This window comes from Trematomus bernacchii, unplaced genomic scaffold, assembly GCF_902827165.1.
Source record: "Trematomus bernacchii unplaced genomic scaffold, fTreBer1.1, whole genome shotgun sequence".
In the NCBI taxonomy this organism is placed as follows: Eukaryota; Metazoa; Chordata; class Actinopteri; order Perciformes; family Nototheniidae; genus Trematomus; species Trematomus bernacchii.
The window spans coordinates 26,706,186-26,723,568 of NW_022987720.1; the positions used below are offsets into that span (position 1 = coordinate 26,706,186).

Here is a 17,383-nt window from a genome sequence, read left to right on the forward strand (position 1 = left end):
CATTTATTGCATCAGATTAGTTTCATTCAGAGGAGACCGTTTGAGAGATAAAATGATCTGTCGTTGAAATTCTCATAACTCTTGCAACCTGACAAAGCGTTGTAAGAGTTGCTTTGTTTTTAGGAAGTCTGGGACCAAAAGTGTTTGGTGCCTTAGCAATCAAAAATGTATGATTTGATACTAGATTTTCTAAATAGTTAAGATTTGTTCCTGTTGTTTGACTACCATACGAAATTCAATATTACTTTTTGAGATGTTCATGCATTACAGCAGCTCCTTTTGCAACATCAACAAGGTCAAATGTTTAGACAAGAAACAAGGGAAACAGACGTTAACATATTTAAACAATAACTATAGACCCTTGATCGTACATTTGATCTGGGATCTAACTCAATACATCAATTTGCAGAGACGATGTCTAAACCTCAATGTGTTGTTATGGTAGGTTGATTCATAGAGTTTCTCAAAGGATTGACCTACAATCTTTGGGCAGATGTCTTTAATTGGTGGAGCAGTTATCAATGAATGAAACCTCTAATGTCAGGGCTGCATTGCTCTTTACAAACTTCAACTCAATTATGTTCCAAAAACCAGGTTAGTTTGCCTTCATTTAGAAAAAAACATGTTTTGTGTGTGTTCACATTCCCTGATAATCTCACAGACTCACTGACTTGAGTTTGACCTAGACATGTTTGCCAGCATACCTGTCAGTACTGTAACTACACACACACACACACACACACACACACACACACACACACACACACACTCACACTCTTCCAGCGTTAGTGCCAGATGTGTGGTTGGATTCTGACACACACTGATGCCTGAGCCTCGTACAGTATGAGCAGTGGGAAACAGAATCCTGAAAAAAAAGTTTGGGACAAGTTGACGTAGAGTTTATTTCCTTTATTACAAAAAAGTTTGAAATTGAGTTTGAACTTCTTCTTCTCCATCTTTCTGCGATGCCTCTCGTTCCCATGTTCTCTCTTTTGCTCAAGTTTCTTTCCCTCTTTCTCGCTGCATGTTTATAAAGGCAGAGTCATATTACGCCCTGAGAGTTTCAGCTTGGACCACAGACTGGGGCTCAGCAGAGGGAAGGGGGACAATGTGGTGTGTAGTTCTTCTGTGTGTGTGTGTGGGGGGGTGGCGGGGCGATCTTGAGGAGTATGTCTCCTGTCGAAGAATGTGTGTTGCGCTGCCCTGGGTTAACCCTCCCTCTAAGTGTGTGTGTGTGTGTGTGTGTGTGTGCAGATTTGGGTGAGTAAGAGCTTTGTTGCTGAGTCTAGTCTTAATAAAGGAAGCTTTTGAATCGGTTTCCAAGACGACCAGCGCAGTTGCCGGGGATGAGAAGTGCTCGCGGGCCTCGGGGCATTACAAGTCTGCAGCTCAGCACATCAGAGTCTGTGGGTCCAAATCCATCAGATGTGGGTTCCAACGTCCAATTAACAATTATCTTTTTAATGAACACTTGAATCCATGAAGGCACTTGTAAATGACAAGCTGGTGCTAAATGTAAACCATACTTTACATACGTTTTTGTATGTTTACCTCTTTACAAACTTCACAAAAATGTAGATCTTTGGTTAGATGACTAGGAGAATGGATATGAAAACAAAAGGTTCAAATGATACACTCCTAACTAAATGATATCAAGGTTAAATGTAATTCAAACACTCCTACAATGCTTGTTTAGGAGGTATCTATTGTTGTCTGGTGGACTATATTTAGTTCCAGAAATTATTGCTTAAAAGATAATTCTATCATTTTAAGACTGTTTAATGCCAATCGTGTACGACTGGCATAATAATGCAAGTATGCCTTTTTTAAAAGCTGTTTTATTTTTGGAAGCATTTTAGCCAGGCATGTAAACATAACAGACAATTTCAAGGTCAGCAAAATTGATTAAAGTCCTGTCCTTTTATCAGTTGATTCACGTAATTTATTTAGACACACACACACACACACACACACGGTGAAACATTGGGCTTTGACTTATTCCTGCTGAGTCACACTGAAACTCTGTGACGCTGCAGTATCAGCCATCAAACAGCGACAGGATTAGCTAATATTGACACACGCACGCACGCACGCGCACACACACACACACACACACACACAGGCAGAGCTCTGATTCGTGTGCTCCCTCTGTCTGTCTGACATCCTGTTGGTCTCACACACACACACACACACACACACACACACACACACACACACACACACACACACACACACACACACACACACACACACACACACACCAGAATCAGGAACAGGAACAGGTTTTAAATAATTAAATTAAATAAACTAGTATATTTAATACAAAAATAAAGAGACATTTAACAAGAAATAGAAGTACTCTTCAGGGATGGTTGCTAAAATGTGTTTCTCCGTAACATCAAAGACTCAATTTTTTATTTTTTATTTTATTGCCTTTTCTTGACATTTCTGTGGCCGATGAACAGTTCTGAGGTCAGTGTGGCGGAGCACTGCGGGCTGATGTCTCACTGCGGGCTGATGTCTCACTGCGGGCTGATGTCTCACTGCGCTGTTGAAGCTTGATTTAATAAACGTATGAAATCTCTGTACTTTCTCTCTGCGAGTCATCCCCTTTTTGCAAGGTCACTGCAGGGACACTTATAACATTGCATGAGAAATGATAAGAATACAAATGCACCCTTTCATCATGTCTTTAGTTCTCATGGTGGCCTCAGCAGTCGACTCTGGCAGCTGTTATCGCTTAATTTAAAGTGCCTTGAATTTGTTTATCCATTCTCAAAGTGAAAGATTTTTTGTGGTGAAAAGGGTGAATTCCCCCAGTGTTTGTTTGTTCCACACAATACCCTTTCAATTCTGCTTTAGCCACAGCTATTCCTGACCCAAAATGCATAGCTTTTTTCTTTTACATAGTGACATTAATTTGTTTTCATGTTTGCTTCAAACTGTGGTCAGTATTAAGGAAAACAACACAAAACATGTCGTGTATGTTATCGGCATTCTGCTTTGTTGTTTGCAGTAACAAATCCAGAAGTAATTATTGAATGGACGGTAGCACTTTAACTGAACTGAAGATGTTCTCTGATAAACATAACATCCTCCTCATCCTCCTCATCCTCACCCACACACTGCCTGCTCTCTTTCTTAACTTTCTTTCTTTAAAACACTTTCCTCTCACTGCTCACTATTCCTGGTATTTGTCTCACTCCTACCATCATGTCTCTCTCCTCTACCTCCCACCTACCATCATGTCTCTCTCCTCTACCTCCCACCTACCATCATGTCTCTCTCCTCTACCTCCCACCTGTTTTCCCTTTTACCATAACTTTATTCCTCATTGGTATTCCTGGAGAATATATATATACTCTCTGTCTAACATCCATACTGGTCTACTCACCCCCACACCTATACACACTTACAGATGAATGGGCACACACACATACACACACACACACGCCGGTCCCGTTGGCAACAAGTCGTGGGGGTCTGTCTGCAGGAATAAAGGGTGTGTGGTCTCACCGAGTCAGACTGTGCGGAGAGGCTAACGGGGAAAAAAAAACAAACATGAACCCATCTTGTTGAATTAGCTCAGTAGGGATGGGTGGGAGAATACAACTGAAATAAAGGTTAGACGAAAAATTAGTAGAAAGTAATTGTAACTTGGTTCTTTCAATGCTAATAAAAGGTCTATAGTTTGTATTTTGCAGTGACTTTGACTTAAGTAAAATATCTTAAAATCTACTTGCACTTATCCACCTTGATTTTGATCCAGCTAAATGTGGATTTTATCTTGATTAGACTTTCTTTTTAAAACAAATGTTAGGTCATTTAACTTGACAATAATACGTTTACATGCTAGCAGCTCTGTGAGCCTGTGGTGCTTTGAGCTGAATGCTAATAGGCTGATGTTTAGGTATAATGTCACCCTTAAATATTTGTTTAGCGTCATAGCATGCAACGTTGGCCACAACGCTTAGGCTGATTTAATTGTCTTTGGTTTTGCAGATATTTGGTTGTGAACTGAAGAATTATGCAAGTTCACAGGACCATGAATGTCTGTACAAAATGTGAATCCATCTCAATCCAATCAGACATTTCTCCTCTTGGGAGACATGAACTCTTAGGAAAGCTTACATTAGTTGATGAAATGTTTCTACAAGCAGTTTGAACTAAATGTGAAACTCATCGGCTGGCCCATAAAAGTTGCTCAACACTCTTTCACAGTCCAGCAAGGCAGGAGGGTTTAACTCAGGCCGAATGTTGCCAGAACAAAACCCTGACCCTCCCAGATTGGGATAAGGACCAATGTTGGGGGGGGGGGGCATTTCTACTGCCAAAATCAGTCGAGACACTTTCTGTTATTCCTTCTGTCTGTTTTTTATTTTATTTCCTTTTGACATTACTCATGATAGTAGATAGTATTCTGTAGGTTAAGGGTGATTCCCAGTTTCTAACATCATGGTTAAACACCCTCTTCAATCACTGCATAAATCAAAATCCTTGCGATTCATCCTCCGGGGACCATGATTTTCTGTCTATCTATAACTCTACAGCCAAGTTTATCTCTAGGTCTGACTTGTCCCATGTTGGGGGAGAGTGCATTGAGGGAGTGGGACATGAAAAAGAGTGTGTGGGGGGTGGAGAGGTACTAGTTGACGTAGAGAGGATGCAAATGAGACGGATTGTTCCTCTAGTGGGTGGGTGGAGTTGTTTGGCTTGTCTTGTTGTCGGCTGCCTTTTGCCAGACGTCTGAGGAGTTTGTGATTGTGTGTGTGTTGCTATGTGTGTAGGGAAGAAAGGGAGTTCAAGAAAATACTCGACTTTTAGAAGTTTCCAGCAAAAACTAACTTAAGTTGTTTGAAGTCTCACTTGTACAAGTTTATTTTCCTCTGGGGTCTAATTGTCTTTCTGTGTGTGGTCAACCTGCACATCCATCCTTGGATCTACTGATCCGTCCTTCCTTCCTGTCCATCCAAATCTTCTATCACGTTTTTGTGTGTGTGTGTGTGTGTGTGTGTGTGTGTATGTGTGTGTGCTGGCTGTGGTCTGTGTCTGCCATGGAGGACAATGCCCTCTGTTTGTCTGTATTCAGACCGTGAAATCGCTTTATCCTTGCTAACGCTCTCTCTCTGCATCACCGGGCAATCGCACTTATGTGTGTGTGTTTGAGAAAGACAGTGATTCAGTGATTATGAGTTACTGTAGGCATCCATTGTGTGCGATTCAGGGTACTCTGGTGAGCAAATCTTGCTATGTCACACTGCATGGTTTTTCTTGCACATTCAACAGGTCGTTCATGAACTTAGTGTTGATTTCTTCTTTCTGAAACTGTTACGCAACTTTGTCAGCAACACCCGGAACATTTATTACAACACTGTGTCATCCAACACCGTTTATACTCTTCTCTTTGTTTGCCCTCACCACTTGTCTCGCTGCTTTATGGGTGTCTGTGGTTCTTTGTTATTAATGCTTTAAATTTTAATCTCCAAATTGAATTGCGTAGGCTTGTGAATTACTGCGTTGAGTCACTGTTTCCAGCTCCAGTATTGACCTAACTGCTTTTATCCTTCTGTGTGTGTGTGTGTGTGTGTGTGTGTGTGTGTGTGTGTGTGTGTGAGCTGTGGAAGAAGCCTCTGATGTTCTTGGCGGGGCATCCTGAGAATTTGCAGCACTTCCTTTCATCTCTCACTTCTGTCTTTTATGCACATATCTCACATTTAGGCATGTCTTTAAGTGACGGATTAAAATAAATGGCAATCAGTCCTTGATGATTTTAATCGGACGTGTAATCGGAACAAGTCAAGAGGAATCACTGCCAATTACCATTTTAAAATAAACAGCAGTGTTGCGCTGATTATTATCACGCTAGAGTCATGGCTCTAGGCTTGACAGATGCTGGACGCACACTTTGATCCAGACGGAAATGTTTGAACAACTAGGATTTCTTTCACTTTTGGCATGTGTGTATACTTGTAAAGTTAACTTATTTTCACATATTAGCAATTGTGTGTGTGTGTGGCGATATTTATTAAAGAAAATAAAACAAACAATAGCTACATCGGGACCAAACGGTCAACAGAAAAATACAACAGCCAGCTCACCCTCATTGTCTTTCCATGACAATGAGGGTGACTAATTACGACTGTGTGGGTTGTAAACAAATAATGATGATGATAATAATAATAGAAATAATAAGCAATAGCAAAATAAGCATTTTGGCTCCTACATGTACAGTGTGTATCAGTATTAAACTAGGGCTCTGTATTGGCAAGAATCTGGTGGTACTATTTTAAAAAATCAAGTAGTTTCATTTATCACAGACCCCATAACATCATTGCAATGTCAGCCACATATATTTGCATGTAAATTATAAATAAAAAAGTCAACACAATATCCCAAAACATAATATTATCCCCACATTGTGTGTATTGATTTATTTGTTTCTCACTTATATTCAATATTGGGGATGTGGGGGAGGGGAATGAAGGTTGACACACTTTAAACATTGTTGTAAATGCCCACTATTATTGAGGACTTGTATATTGGCCTAATTGCAGATCCAATGGGGGAGGGAGCTTAATACACACACACACACACACACACACATAATGAGGTTACAGAAAGAGGGTCTCTACAGCTGCCCCTATCGATGACACCATCACCAGGAATCCCTCCACCAGCTGACATCACCATAACCAGGAAGTGTGCGTGACATGTGTGAATCATGTGCTACAGTTGAGCTTATAATTACTATTTATCACACACATTTCTTTCGCCCTCCCTCATAACAGCAATTCAAACCTAAGCCCTGCTTTCCTCCGCTGCCTGTCAGACATTTTCCTCGTGTGGTATGACAACCTTTGAAAGTGGAGCTGCTGGTTGCCATGTTCCCGTCAGAGCTGCTGCAGATCAGCTGGGCTCTGACGCAGTTTTTAAATAGTCATTAGTGGTCTTATTTTATCTGCTCATGGACAGCTTTTCTTTTCTCACTCTTTTCTCGCGCAGCCAGCTTTACATTTGTGGGAGTTGCTGTATAGATTAGTGTTGAATGAGCTGCGGTCGTCCTCACATCGCTGGACTACACACGCAAACCACTGCTGTCCAATCCGCTCTCACTCCCTGCTTTTTACACAGCTGTGGAACTCAGTTTTTTTCTCAATACCTTACTTTTTCTGTCAGTTTCCTTGCATGTAACTTTAGAGCACATGCAGTACAACTTCTTTGATTTGTAATTCTGTCTGTCCCTTTTTCAGTTTCACAGTCATTGCGCCTCAGTGTATCGGTCTTTCTTTGCACACCCCACATATCTTGCGGTTTCAGTTTCAATTTGTTTACATGTGCTTATGGTCTGTTTTGCTCAAAGTTAATGGAGATAATCTCATGTCTGTTGAATATGAAGCTGCAGCCAGAAGACTAACAAGCCTGGATCTGTGTGAATGTCCAGAAACTTAAATAATAATAATACATTAAAAAACACATTTAAGTTTAACCAGGAATTTGGCGCTGGGCAGTTACTCCCTTATCAACGAGATAAAACGGATGTATTATTGGGATTTAGAAGGATTTTAGACATTTTTCATAGAGCTTGACAAGCTGTTTCCACTCTATTATGCGTAGCTAAGATAACTAGCTGCTGGCTGTGGCTCAATATTTAGCATGCATCACTGATAACAAATCTCTCCAAGGAAGCAAACAAATGTCAAACGACCCCTCTAATGGATTGAAATCCTGCCTCTCCCTCTGTCTGGTCTGGGGTTTCATGACCCGTGAGTGAGTGTCCCCTGACACCTCCACCTCCCAGCTGTCTGAGGCATGTGTTGATGCAGTGAATAAAACCAGGGGACAGGAAGTGACAACACTGGAGGAATGCTAGTATAACACTCGGCCGGGCCTCCAGGGAGAGAGCGATAAAGGAGGGATTTAAATACTTGGAAGAAAGAGGAGGGCAGGTAGGTTTCTATGAATCAGAGCAGAGGAGCTACCAAGAACTGAAGGAGGTAAATGAAAAAGGAGACAGCGGAGGAATGTGGGTATTAAAACTCCACCGGACCCCCATTGGGATAACGAGTGGTTTTGGGCAAAAATGGTTAGAGAGAACAAATTGTAGTAACCTTTTCTCTAGGAGTCCCCTACAGAGAATACAAGAGAAAAGTAGAGCTGTAGATAATTGGATTTGGGTACAATTCTCCAGAGGGAGAAGGAAAGAAAAACCATCACCATAAGAGTAAAGATATGAAAAGGGGAGGAATCGAACTGTATGTGGTTGTGATATTTATCTTAAAGCATGATAATATAAACAGATAGTGGTCGGGAAACAGGAAACCAGTCATAGACAAACTCCAGATTTCCTTCTATTTTCTGCCTTTTAATCCACATTCCTGCAGGCTTATGTAAGCAGTAGAGTGTGTCAGTATTGCTCACAAATGTGTGTGTGTGAGTAGCTGCTAGCGTGTCAATGCTAATACACGGTTTTAGACTAATTTAGCCTAGTGGTGTGTACTCGCGTCACTCTTGAGTATAGCTTTTATATCAGCTCAGCTTCATTTACTGCACTAAGGAAGGGGGTTAAGATTGCTGCTCACACACACACACACACACACACACACACACACACACACACACACACACACCGTGTTGGTTTTGAGCATCTGCGTCATCTGGTGCTTGTAATTGCTATGAGCTTTGTTACAGCGCTCTAATTTCTCCCCTCCTATTACACCTAACCAGCGTTTCTCTAACGGTTTACAGCTCACAATTACCACTTTAACAGTCTCTGCCGTCTTAATCACTTATTTTAATTTAGTTCCTATTTTTAAAGAAAACGTTCCTTCAATCGGCAGGCAGTGTGTATACAAATGGTTCCTAGTGTCTTAATATACTGCTCTTAAAGGTAGGGTAGGTAAGAATGGAGAAACCAGCTCGAGTGCGCTAGAATTTGAAAGTACGCAGCCGAAAAAAATCTGCCACTTCCTTCAGACTTCCTTACAGAGCCCCTCCTCCAACACACACGAACGCGCACATGACCAATGAGGGCACGAGATAAGTTTGTGCACAGATGGAAGGCTGACAGGCAGGTAGGCCATCCAGTTACTTTAGCCGGCCCGGCTCAGATGATTGGTCGTGCTTTTTACAGCGCCACGGCTTCCACAGATGACATTTTTTTATATATTTATTGTCAAAGCATTTAATATATTCATTGCTATCGGGATGTTAAGAGCATTCCATGGAATATAACAAAAAGTGTTCCTGAAGTGAATTACCTACCCCACCTTTAAGTGGCTCTAAATGATCCCCTTATTTAGACTAGAATGAAGTCTCTGCTATGTTGCACATGCTAGCAGATTTGGGATCTGGCGAGACCTTAGATTGGTGGGTAGCTCCACTCGTTTTTTGATAATTGTATTGCCTATTTTATCTTCTTGCAGTCATGTATATATCATGTACACATGCTGTATGTGTGCTAATGAGTTTTAACCTCTGACTTCAATTGAATCTCTTATTTTTCTTGTGTTGTGTGTCAAATTGTTAAAGCACTTTGAGCTGCATCGCGTGTATAAAAATGTCTTTCCAAATAAAGCTTTATTATTTTTTTTATTCTTTAAAAACATTTATTATTATCTTTTATATTATTTTTTTAATACTTTATTTTGAATTTTTCTTTTAGTAACAATAAAGCAAAGACAAACACAATATACAGTAAGTGCAGTAGGTACCCTTTAAATGGCGTACAAGAAAGAAAAAAGCTGGGTATTATATAAACAAAAGGGCCAAGGGTAACCAACTAACTTTTATATTATTACTTTATTTGATATATGTATTATTATGATCATTTCCACTAGTCTGTCCATTGTTCCAATATTTGATTTCCTTGACGGGCCCCTCTCAGTTACGGCTCCCCTGGCGTTGAGTTCACGGGACTCCACAGTGATACCACAGCTGTCACACAGATCCACTTCCTGCCCGGACAGGTGAGCTCTCATTACCTGCTTTGTGATCAGAGTAGTGGCCTAAAGTTGTATGAATTTAACATTTACCGTGCCATGTGACAGGGCCGCCTGCTGTCGCTGCTGGACGACAACACGATCCACCTGTGGGAGCTGGTGGGCGGCGCCCCCAGAGAAGTGGGCGGGGTTAAGAAAGAAGGAGTGATCATTCTCCAGGAAGTAGACAGCTACAGCCTCCCAGGAAGACCAGGCATCGAGAGCTGCAGGTAGATAACATGGCTTAAAAACGTTATTTTTACCACAGCATATTGTCCATTGCATCTTTACATGAATGACATCAATCTGTTCATAGTTCCTTTCAGCAATGAAACATGATGAGACAAAAAAAACAGATGAGAAAGACATACATATAATAAAACAACAGTGAACAATTAGGGAGTAGTTATTTCTTTACAGCAGAGTTATGAATCTGTCAAAACTAAATCAGGCCTATAGGGTATTACCTAGTGAGTCCACTTCCAGAGGTAATTTAACAATGTTTTTATTTTTTATTTTACTTCTGCACTTCTTGAAGAAATCTACTTGCAATGTTGATCAAATTTTCTTACTCTTTATGAAGTTTTCCGTTTCATTTGTTTTGTGTCTTCTGTTAAGCACCCTTGAATTTGAGTGTGAAATCTGCTAAACTAAACTAACCTTAACATTGTTAGAGGAACATTACACGTTCATTTATATATGCTGCATTGTTGGAGGAGCTCAGGTCAGAAGAATCTCATTGCCATTTCTACACTGTAGCTTAGTGCATATGACAATAAAACCTTTGAACCTTTGAATCAGATTGCACTTAAAGCAATGTGGGTCATTTCATCATTGAATATATTCTTTAATAATTGGGTGGCTTAAATCTATCCTGACTGAAGCCTCCCTCTTATCATCCGTCCTCCTCTTCTTCTCCTCAGTGCCACCCGGGTGACTGTCCTCCTCTTGCTGAGGTCATGTGACCTGCTGTGCATCGGCACAGAGGGAGGGGGCGTCTACTTCCTGGAGTTGCCCTGCCTGTCACTGAAGGACAACCTCACGCTGCCACAGGACCAGGTCACCCAGAGGTGAGACTTACCCGTAAATGACTTCAAAGAAAACTGACGGAAAATAAATAAATAAGAGGAATAAGATCAAATATGGAGCCTAGTAAAGATGGACCCTGGCAAGGCAAGGCAAGTTTATTTATTTAACACTTTTCAACGCAAGGCAATTCAAAGTGCTTTACAAAGACATTATTAGAAACCTTAAAAAGCAAAGATAATAAAACAGGAATAACACAGGTTCATGAATAATAGTTACAGTGCAGTGTAAGATGTGAATAGTTCAATTAAAAGTAGCGGAAAGTCTTCAGCCTGGATTTAAAAGCAGTAAGCGTTGCAGCGGACCTGCAGGTTTCTGGTATTGTTCCAGATATTTGATAACACCCCTAACCAAATTCTCACATTCCTCTACCCCTAGTCTTCCTGTGAAACTATAGTTCTAGCATATGTTAAAGTCTAATGCAGTTGTTTTTGGAGTGGCAAAGCAGGTGCATATGTTTGTAAAGTTGATCATTGCATTTGTTATAATATTCCAGCACTTCTTAACATTGCATCTACACATTTAACAAGTCTTTAATGTAGTTTCTCCCTTTCTCTGCCTATAAGTCTCTTCTTGACCACCTCTCTGTCCCTGTCACAGTATGTCTTCCTGTAAACATTTAGCACTCCAGTTTCCTCCGCTCACAGCTCCAGCTGAGCAGGTCGGACACACACACAGAAATAAATATCCCCCTTGACCCCAGCAGCAGCAGGCAGGTCGGGGTCATGTGGTTCATGGACCATGAGAACGGCGTTATGTCCTCAACACTGCTCAGAGAGGAGAGGAAAGGGAGCACATACTGAAAAACTCCAAAATGATATCTTCTGACATTCAAGTCAGAATCAGGGTTATAGCTAAGTGGTAGTTTACACGTATAAGGAATTTTGGTGTATGATGGTGCATATATAAACAAAGTAGAAAGGCATTGGGTTGTAAAAAAGGAGCACATTTAGAACTGTTATTATAGAAATATTTAAAAAAACGTTTTCAAAATTAAAAGAAAATAACTGACAAGAAATAGAAATACACAAAAACTTTCCAAAAATACAACAAGAATATTATTTGTTTAAGAACAGGTGAAAAGCATTGTGGCGTTGCAGACCCCGGCCTAAACTTGGTATTCCCCACAGACTTAAGAAAAAATATGTGTTTCTGTTATTTTGTCCAGCCCCTCCACATTCTGCAGTGTTGTGTGAACTAGTGTGCAGCCATGTATGAGAGTCAGCAGTGAAGCAGAGCAAACCACTTCCGATGCATCCTCATCACGTTAATATGCACAGAACTGCATTATCTAAAACAATCCGTATGCAACAAACATGCCCGCTGCAGTGCTTGTTTTATAAATGGTAAATAGACGCCATTTATATAGCAATTTTCTAGTCTTTACTACCCCTCAAAAACCCTTTTTTACATATCAGTAAAGTACATAAGCTGCCATACGAAGTGCAAAATGCTCAAGGTACTCAACGAAAACAAAGCTATTTCTTCGTTCTTCCTCTCTGCATTCCTGTGTCGATACAGTAGCTTCACAGAGCCGCTGTTTCTCTCTTTCTGCTGACTGACCGGCCAAACCCCTCATTAACCGGCTTGTTTAGGGTAGTGGGCGGAACTGAGGCCTAACGAGGGCCCTGATAAGGCTTGTGTGTTTATGTGTGTGTGTTTGCGTGTGTGTGTGTGTGCAAAGGAGGGTAGGTTTTTAGACGCGGATGCTTTGTAATGGCTGCCAAAACACGGTGTTCCGGTTGGGGAAGTGTTTCAGCTGAATCTCTAACGCACACACACACACACACACACACACACACACACACACACACACACACACACACACACACACACACAACACACACACACACACACACACACACACACACACACACACACACACACACACACACACACACACACACACACACACACACACACACACACACACACACACACACACACACACACACACACACACACACACACACACACACACACACACACACACACACACACACACACACACACACACGCCAGTAGCAGGATGCTGGATTCCCTAAAAATACTCGTGGACGGAGAGACGGAGACAATGGAATGCTTTGTTGGGAATGTTTCTGCCTCTGTGCTTCCGGAGAGGATCTTCCTCAGCGAGCGCTACCACAAAGCAGTCAGAAGTGTGTGTGGGGTGTGTGTGTGTTTCATGCAAGCTGACCATCTCTTCTGCGATGGTTCTGCTGCAGAGAGCCCAGAGAGAAAGCTGCATTGCCGTCTTTTCTTTCGCACTTTGTCTGTTTGTTTACTCTTTGACTTTCCCTCTCTGATGCTTCCTCTCCTCTCTTCTCCCTCTCCTCTCTTCTCCCTCTCCTCTCTTCTCCCCATCCTTCACCGGGGGAATCCTCCTGACATCTCGAGGGTGTGTCCTGCTCTACATTCCTCCGCTGCCTCAGAGGAATGTCTAGTTCACAAACTTCCAGCAGCTTGATGTTGATTTCACTGTTGTGTTGTTGTTGTTGTTGTTGCCGAGACAGCTGCCTGTGGTGGAGTTTATACAGATGGTTTGAGCTTGATGTTGATTAGATTTAACATACATCTGAACACTTCAGGAGTTCTGCTTTGGGTTGTTTTTGTGCAAATGAAAAACAGTGCTTTGAAATATATGATGCTGCCCATTCCCTGTGTTCTACTTACCAACCGGATGATCAATATGCACAGATCTGATCTCCACTCCTCTCATGATGTATTCATTTTACAGTCCCAAACATGCATTAAAGGGAATAGGCAAATTACAGTCATTGAAACTTACTTTAATAGTGTATGTAAACAAATAATCTAGGCTTAAAGGTCCTCTTTGTCAAATGTGTTCACATGATGAAAGGTTGATGTTGAGTGAATTCAGTGATGGTTTTTGATAGGTAGGTAGATAGATAGTTAGATAGGTAGGTAGATAGGGGTAGATCGAATAGATATAGACATAGGTAGGTTAGATAGCCGTACGGATAGATAGTTAGATAGGTAGAATGATAAGGTAGATAGGTAGGTAGATAGGTAGATAGATAGTTAGATAGGTATGGTTCGATAGGGTAGATAGGTAGATAGATAGTTTTAGATAGGTAGGTAAGATAGGTAGGTAGGTAGATATAGATACGGTTAGATAGGTAGGTAGATAGATAGCGTAGATAGATAGTGTAGATCGCTTAGGGTAAGATATGATAGTAGTTTTAGATAGGTAGGTAAGATAGGTAGGTAGGTAGATAAGATAGGTAGGTAGATAGGTAGGTAGATAGGTAGGTAGATAGATAGGTAGATAGATAGTTAGATAGGTAGGTAGATAGATAGGTAGGTAGATAGGTAGATAGGTAGGTAGATAGGTAGGTAGATAGATAGGTAGATAGATAGTTAGATAGGTAGGTAGATAGATAGGTAGGTAGATAGGTAGGTAGATAGATAGGTAGGTAGATAGGTAGGTAGATAGATAGATAGATAGATAGATAGGTACTTTATTGATCACAATTTGGGACATTTTGGAAATAAAAATGCCCTAAGATTTGTGTTGGAGCGAACTTTTTCAGATTTTAGCTTTTGCAGACCGTTTACATGCACAAAAACTTATATAACACACTACAGGAAAGGGAGAAAAAGGATAATAGGACCTCTTTAAGACATATTTAAATAAGGAAGTATAATGGTGCATTAAAACAAACCTGTAGACATGTTTAATCAACAACATATGCGATGATGGTTTTGTTTTCCCAGCCTGCCAGATGATTACAGATGTGGAAAGTCCTTGGGGCCGGTGGAGTCTCTTCAGGAACATCCCCAACAGCCAGGGAAGATTTTGATTGGCTACAGCCGCGGCCTGGTGGTCCTCTGGGATCTGAGCACCCGGCACACCGAGCAGCTCTTCCTGGGCAAACAGGTACCTGCCTTACAGAACGGAGCCTCGTGCACACTGTGTTACTTTTTACAGACTCTGTTCCTTAACTTATCTTCAGGATGTTCCAATGAAGAACTTTATGAATGTTTTTTATGTCGTGTTAAAGTTTATTGAAACAGGCCAGGAATTAGTTGCAAAGCATTAACAGTAATGAAACAAGTCTTTTAAATAGGTGTTCCAGATGGAGCTGCAACAATAAGTGAACTAATCAATAGTTAATCGACAGGGAAGGAAAGTAATAAATAACAGAAAATGCTGTTTTCAGTCTCTCAATTATGAAGTGTTTCTGCTTTTCCTAGTTTTATATCATATTTAAGTGAATAGGATGAGTTGGACTTTCAAAAACAAACATTAAAAGACACCACATACATGTAGGGCTTTCAGTGACTGGGATCGACATTTAAAACAATTTTCTTACATTTTAGAGTCCAAACAATTAATCAATTAATCTAGAAATAATCATTGGATTCATTGATAAAGAAAACAATCGCTAGTCCCAGCCGTACTTGTCAGTTAGCTAGTTCTATGCTTTTATGGCAAGGAATATTTGAGCTGCTCTCTGAGGCACTTGACTCTTTGACGTTACTATCTATAACGTGTATTTGACTGCTAAGCAACCTTTTTAAAGCATTTCTCTCTGTGTGTGTGACCCTGCAGCAGCTGGAGAGTCTGGTGTGGGAACGCTCTGGAAACCTATTTGTCAGTTCCCATAACGATGGCGGCTACTCCGTGTGGCCTGTTACTAACGGCAACACCTGCCATCAGCAGCCAGTGTCCTCCACCGTCCCATATGGTGAGAAATGCATACAACAGACACACACACACACACACACACACACACACACATACACATACACATACACATACACATACACATACACACACACATATTCTTACTATAGCTAGTGTCTCTTGTTTGAACACTTTGTCGTCCAGGTCCAGTGGAGGTCATGTTCTCGTCCACAAAGCCTCCAATAACTGACGATGAGTGCTGACACATCGTGACTCGTAGTGACTCGTTACTATTTTCAGAATTAGAGTCAGGGTTAGGTCAGGTTCATTGTGGAAGTGACACTTTTCAAATCTTATAATATCTCTCTTTCGCCCTCTCTCTGACTTAAAGGCTTTCTGGATGGAAATCAAATTCGTATTGCCTTTTACTTTGGTAAATGACAGGACGTTTCTTTCTTCCTTGCTATATATTTATAACATCAGTTACATTGGCAACAAACTAAAATACTAAATAAAAAAATAAAAATCAACAGGCGACGCACTAATAAAGGCATAACGAGGAAGAATATCCATACAACATAAGATAACATTAATAACTATCAGGTGACACTTTCTTTTTCGTGTGTTTTTATTAATCCGACAAATGTCGCTGTGATGTTTTGGTTGTTACTTTATTGTGCATGATTTCTGTCACAGGTCCATTTCCCTGTAAGGCCATCAACAAGATCCTGTGGAGAACGACACAGACGGGGTGAGTGTGTGACCGCTGAAATCAGACTGAAATTATAAATCAGTGTGTCAGTAAAACTTGATTCCTGTTTTTAGTTTCGTCATGTTTGTAAATCCTTTTTTTATTTATCTGATTTGTATAATTTCTTCTGTTATTTTTTATTGTTTTTCTTATCATTTTATATGACTATATAATCATATATTCAAGTGGATTTTATGTCTCCTCAATCCAGTTTGTGTCTGCTGCACAAAGAAGAATATTTGTTGTAGTTCACCTTAGGCAAGAAACAAAGATTCCTAGATTGCCTCATAATTAACTTCCTATATTTGTTCCTATATCAAAACCAAAAATAAAAAGCCTTGTAAGGCAAATGTAGTTTGGTCATTTTCAAAATGTCAAGTGTACAATACTTTTTTTTGGGATAATAACGCCTTATTATATCGTAACACTTTCTCAATGTTGTTCTAATTTCCCTGAATTAAATAACATGTCTGTCTCGCTGCAGCTCTCCAGTGTTGTTGTACAGCGGAGGGATGCCCAGAGCGAGCTATGGAGACCGCCACTGTCTCACCATCCAACGAGACAAAGAGCACGTCACTCTGGACTTCACATCGCGGGTCATCGACTTCTTCACTGTCCATAACGTAGAGCAAGAGAAAGGTCAGCGGCGGACCATCACTAATGCTCTGACTAATGATTTCCTTCCCCTTTTTCATTCATGATTTCCTTTTTTCCGTCTTTCAGCTGAGTTAAGTCTCACCGCCATGTATCAAACGTCCAAAACAGGGGTGTCCAAGCTTTTTTCACTGATGGCCACATGCAGAAAAATATACGAAGGGCTGGGCCACTCACTAGAGGTATATCGCCTCATAAGTTCAGTTATAAGTTAGCACAATCAATCAAATGTAGGTAACTTATGCTTGTGAGTGTTGGCAGCTC

General features: G+C 40.7%; 1 protein-coding gene across 1 annotated transcript in view; it reads left to right on the forward strand.

Moving 5' to 3' along the window:
- The window catches only part of llgl1 (LLGL scribble cell polarity complex component 1), a 45,785-nt gene that overhangs the window by 8,828 nt on the left and 19,574 nt on the right, over nt 1-17,383 (forward strand). The window contains exons 3-9 of the mRNA XM_034142333.1: nt 9,884-9,965; nt 10,047-10,207; nt 10,901-11,047; nt 14,802-14,964; nt 15,640-15,775; nt 16,411-16,465; nt 16,950-17,104. Coding sequence (XP_033998224.1) covers nt 9,884-9,965; nt 10,047-10,207; nt 10,901-11,047; nt 14,802-14,964; nt 15,640-15,775; nt 16,411-16,465; nt 16,950-17,104 — 899 coding nt within the window. The remainder of the gene's footprint in view (nt 1-9,883; nt 9,966-10,046; nt 10,208-10,900; nt 11,048-14,801; nt 14,965-15,639; nt 15,776-16,410; nt 16,466-16,949; nt 17,105-17,383) is intronic.